This window comes from Eleginops maclovinus, chromosome 9 (assembly GCF_036324505.1).
Source record: "Eleginops maclovinus isolate JMC-PN-2008 ecotype Puerto Natales chromosome 9, JC_Emac_rtc_rv5, whole genome shotgun sequence".
Classification (NCBI taxonomy): domain Eukaryota; kingdom Metazoa; phylum Chordata; class Actinopteri; order Perciformes; family Eleginopidae; genus Eleginops; species Eleginops maclovinus.
In genome coordinates this window covers 7076443-7081720 of record NC_086357.1, presented here as the reverse complement: position 1 = coordinate 7081720, position 5278 = coordinate 7076443, and the positions used below count along the sequence as shown (strand labels likewise).

General features: G+C 43.1%; 1 protein-coding gene across 1 annotated transcript; it reads left to right on the top strand.

Moving 5' to 3' along the window:
* Positions 1-758: 758 nt before the first annotated feature.
* On the top strand, positions 759-3583 carry LOC134870028 (Krueppel-like factor 2). Its single transcript, XM_063892026.1, has 3 exons — positions 759-1226; positions 1408-2350; positions 2442-3583. The coding sequence occupies exons 1-3, from the start codon at positions 1149-1151 to the stop codon at positions 2615-2617; spliced, it is 1197 nt and encodes a 398-aa protein (XP_063748096.1). The 5' UTR covers positions 759-1148; the 3' UTR covers positions 2618-3583.
* The last annotated feature ends 1695 nt before the right edge of the window (positions 3584-5278 follow it).

The following is a 5278-nucleotide window of genomic DNA, read 5'->3' as shown; positions in this document are numbered from 1 at the left end:
CAGTGTATCCAGTGTGCTGAGAATGTGTTCATGAAACCCTCTGATGTGGTTTGGATGGTTTTGGCCACAGTCCCCTAATTGGTCATGGCACAGTAACAGCAACTAACCCCAGCAACTCTCTGTTCACAGGTTCAACACTGCTGCGAGTACATGACATTAGTGTGTGTGTGGGGGGGACGCCTTATTATCTGGGTGATGCTAAGAAGCGTTGTGAAGTAGATAGAGCAGAGGAAAGCTGGCGCCTAGTGGTTGAAGCATGCTCAGGGCATGACGGGGGGGGGGGGGGGGGGGGGGGGGGGGATGGAGGGGGGGTGCGAGTCATTGATAATCTGAGGCACGCTTATGTTGTCTCATGGCAGAAACAAAACTCCTCTTGTCTTTTGGACAAAGAAAAAAGTCTTTTTACATTCGAAAACATTATGTTTGTTGTCATATGGTGCTTGGTAAATAAAATGATATTGAAGCCAACTGTTTAAGAACAGGCTTCAAGAACATATTATCGTGAAGACTGCGCGTAAAAGTGTCCGTTTGCGTAATACGCATGGCACCTGTAGCATCTCTGTTCCACTTTATGGAAAGCCTGCGCGTCCTTTTAGTATCGGTTTCGTTGCTCTTCTTCAACAACATGTTAATTGTCTTAGACTATTGTCTTTGGGTGCTGGTGCAGGGGCGGAATCTCTCTCTCTGCCCTACCAGTTGTTGGGCAGGTTTGGCGGAGGGGCGGGTTCCCTGAGAAGGTTAAGTAGCTGCCCGCAGCAGAGTAGAGAGAGCATTCCGTATCAGTCCTCCTCTGACTCTCTCACCCCTCTCTGTCTCTGACTCGCAGGGAAACTCGTACTTTTATACCAAGGCTAAATTTAGGGGGCTGTCCGGTGCGCAGCGTCCCCATCCTGGACGCGCTTCCTTCCCCCCGCCTCGCATTGGTCTGATTTGTTCTGCGAACATTATTTATAAAGAAAGCTGCTGCTTCAAGACACACTGCTGCACATGAGTGGAGAGCAGCTCATCGGACCGCAGGAGAAGCAACGAAGAAGCTTTACTGGAGACTCAGCGGACTCTGCTGATTTCTTTTAAAACATAAAAAAGTGTATTTTTTTAATATAAAACGATACTTGATTTTCTATTATTATTATTTTTTCAAACAACGTATGGAAATGGCCTTGCCTGGGACCATTTTACCATCAATCTCTACATTTGCCAACCAAAAAGAGAAATGTTGGGAAGATGTAAGTTGCAATGTTTATGTACTGTTTTCAGAAGAGATGTGAGAGGATTTGAATACCTAACTTGATATCATCGTTTTATCAAATCAGAAATACATTCGCAGTGTTTGCTGGTCCTTAAGTTTTAAGTCACTGCAATGTTATCCTGAAACAAACTAATTCTACTCTCTCATTCTCGCTCCAGAGGTGGAAGAGTGACATGGCCGGAGTTTCGCTCAACATGGACAGCAGCTGCCTCAGCGTAAAAGACGAAGAGGACCTTGATAAATTCTTGGATCTTGAGTTTATTCTGTCTAACACTGCAGAGTCCGGGCTGTCTGTATATCAGCAGCAGCATCAGCACAGTGGGATGCCCCAGCAGCAGAGTAACTACACCTCTGCCCCCGACATGAACAGCCCTCCTCCTCCATACAACAGCCTGATGGCGGAGCTCCTTCGCTCCGACGTAGACACCAGCTTCCTCCCCGGGGACAGCCCAAGCATCCAGGGCAGATTCCTGATCAGCTCTGCGCCTTTTCCCAACACTCAGGACTTATTCCCCGAGCATCTGAACATTAAAGTGGAGCCAGAATCCATGGACACATACGGACCTGTCATGGGTCTGGTCCCGCAGAGCTGCACCAAAGTTAAGCTGGAGGGGAACGTCTCCTGCATGATGTCCTACGAGCAGCAGCCACGGCTGGCCAACTCTCCGCAGGCCACGGTGGGCAGCATGACACCGCCTCTGAGCCCGGTCGATCTGATGAGCTCCGAGAGCCACCAGCCCCACATGTGCAACTCCACCTTCCCGCAGAGCTTCCACCCGCACCACCGCTGCGCGTCAGGGGGATTCCCTCACCCGCACAGGGGGATGCAGCTCCCTTTCCCCGTGGCGCACCACCACCCCCAGTTCCCTGGCATGTTCGGTGAGGACGCAGCTTTGGGCATGCAGCAGCAGCCGGCGACAGGGCAGCGCGTCCTTCTCACTCCCCCGTCCTCCCCGTTGGAAATGATGGACACCAAGCCGAAGAGGGGTCGTCGGTCCTGGCCGAGGAAACGTACCGCGACACACACCTGCACTTTCGCCGGCTGTGGGAAGACCTACACCAAGAGCTCCCACCTGAAGGCGCACCTCAGGACGCACACAGGTAAGAGTGGCATGCCGTATGTGGGGGACCATTTATGTATTCTTTCCCAATGTGACGTCACTCATGTTTTTCTCGCTTTTTGTGTTTAAAGGAGAGAAACCATACCACTGCAGCTGGGAGGGTTGTGGCTGGAAGTTCGCTCGTTCCGATGAGCTCACGCGTCACTTCCGGAAGCACACCGGACACAGGCCGTTCCAGTGTCACCTGTGTGAACGTGCATTCTCCCGGTCAGACCATCTCGCACTGCACATGAAGAGGCATATGTGAGGAAAAAATATCCCAGACAAGGACATCGATGCACCGCCTCGAGACGAACACAATGAACTATGATAATCCTGCAGAAGGATGATGTGCAAATATATCAAGTATAGTGAAACCATGACAGCATTAACTGCCATACAGTACGATGAGGCCACTATTGACTACACTGTAACACCTATATTATAGGACTATTATAGTGATTTTTCATTGGGGCAAAAGGAACAACAACATGCTCTCAAATGATATTTTGTGAAAAGATTTATTTAAATGTTATTTTTAAGAGAAACGACTTACAAACCTCAAACCAAAGAGGAAATACAGCCAGATAAGACAGAAACAGATACATTCTGTTCAGACCAAAAGTTTTTTTAATTTTTTTTTTTTTTTAACCTTGGTAGCTGGTACTACGTTTTTGTATGTTTATACAGACAGCAGATTAAAGGGACATTTCACTCAACATGTCAGGAACATGCCACTGAAGCAACTGGAAGCAGACAATCCTTTAAAGAGCAATAATCTTCTTTAGATTTCTACCTTCAGTGCCTTTATTACACCTTATTACAATTCTCACGAATGCCATATTTTCCACATGCTAAAAGATGATTACAGCTTTTTCATGAAAAATTGTCAAATGAATGAAATGAAATGAAATGTATACTGTAAGTGTAAAAGCACTTGAATAAGCCTTGAGACAATGTTTTTTTCTAAAACTGCCTTTTATGTTGTCCTCTTCCCAAAGGCTTGACATCTTATGTCATGTCTGTGTCTGTTGTCAGATTGCCTTAAGAGTCCTACAGAAGTGCATGACATCTCAACGCCACCTCACTGACAAAGGACAACACAGTCTCTGGCAAAGAGACTATTTGTTTGTGTCTTGAAGAACTGTTCAGAACTGAACTGCTTTGTAAATAGATTTTTTTATATTGTGTAAATAGTTTATTTTAATGTACAAATTAAAGCAAATGAACATGATTTCCGACTCCTGAGTGTGATTTGAAAAAAACAAAACATGATGTGATGTGAATATGCACATAAGTTCACAGTTTGAAGATGGCATATTATGCTCATATTTCAGGTTCATATTTGTATTTTGGGCCTCGACATGTTAACATGATTTAATGTTAAGAAAGTCATTTATTTTTCTAATACTGCCTGTGCTGGGATTTTAGCCTTTGTAAACCATTTACATGCATAAAAACATATATTACACATTACAGGAAAGGGAAAACCCCCCAAAAGTATAATATGGCCTCTTTGTAGACAGAAGAAGAAGAAGACTGAAAATATACATTCCTCAAATATTTTTTCTTTTCATCTGAATAACTGGATACGTTTACTCTGTACCTTCCCATGGAAGAAAAAATATGTAGTAATTCACTCATCAGACCGAAGCTGCCTATATACAAACATCACATTGGAGGGATGACGAGGTGAAAAAAAGAGAAACTTGGTCTCAAATAAACATAAAATACCCATCAGGAATGAAGTGAAAAATCAGCTTGAAGTATTTTCAGACAGCCTGTAGGGATGACAGTGGAAAACAGATATTAGTGTCATTGCATGTGAGAGGAACAGTCACAGATTAAGAGATTTAATTTCATAGTGGCACCCTTTCTGTCAGCTCAGCAATGTATTATTTCCCACGCCATCTTCTATTCAAGAGAGACATAAAACATAGTGATTCATGTGAGCCAGCATTTCTTTACTTACAGAGATAGCATCGGTGATGTGGGTTGAGTTAGTGATAGAGAGCCACAATATGGAAATGATTGATGAAAATTAGAGCATGAACAGGAGCAATGAAGGGGGAAGAGTTTGATCTGGGCAGATTATCACCTCCATTTCAAATGTTGCCGTAGAGGCTTTTGTAAATGACGACAACAGTGACATCAAAAGAAAGTCAGGAAGGGTCAAGGAACATGACTGCCATGTTATTCAGCTTGTAATTCAGATTTTCATCAAATGTATTATCCCACACGGAGAAATTCATCTAGTCCAGTGCTGTGAAGAAACAACGGTTAAAACAGTCGAATAACACACAATAGAACCACGATGTACTCGTGAAAAAAACGTTTAATCTCATTGGGAGTGAGAATAAATTAAATTAAATTACAATCAGTGAGCTAAGCGACTTGTTGATGAAATTATACTGTCTGAGGAATAAAAGAGGTCTTCAATCTTGAATCTTCCAGAAGACCCTGATTATTATAAACTCCAAAGACCCTTTAAGGATTTTTCATTTTCCAGCTACAATCAGCAGTATGTAACTGTTGACTAACAAAATCAAAGCTCAATGTTAGTTTTTGTATTTATGCTGCACACTTAATGGTCAAAGGCAATCGAAAATGCTTTACATATGAATTTGCAATGTCAACATTGTTAAAATGCTAATAAAAAAAGAGTCAAAAGGATTCTTTCCCTCAGTATACTGTTGATGTGGGTTTTGACATTTAAGTCGGAATCCAGAATAATAGCAAGATTTTTGAAATTGTCTTGTGTTTTAAACATTAGTGCTTCAAGTTGAACAACACGGTTACTTTTTGGCACCAAAAATAATAGTTTAGTTTTCTCCTTGATAATTGGAGTAAAATTTGACACATACAATGGCTGAAAGAACATAGTTGCTCATGAACTTCATCACAGCCTCTCTATTTGCACTGGTGCAGC

Excerpts from the sequence above, each read along its gene's own strand:
- LOC134870028 (XM_063892026.1), top strand. The coding sequence starts at position 1,149 with ATGGAAATGGCCTTGCCTGGGACCATTTTACCATCAATCTCTACATTT. Across the intron at positions 1,227-1,407 it reads AAGAGAAATGTTGGGAAGAT|AGGTGGAAGAGTGACATGGC; the intron begins GTAAGTTGCAAT and ends TTCTCGCTCCAG. Across the intron at positions 2,351-2,441 it reads GCACCTCAGGACGCACACAG|GAGAGAAACCATACCACTGC; the intron begins GTAAGAGTGGCA and ends TTGTGTTTAAAG.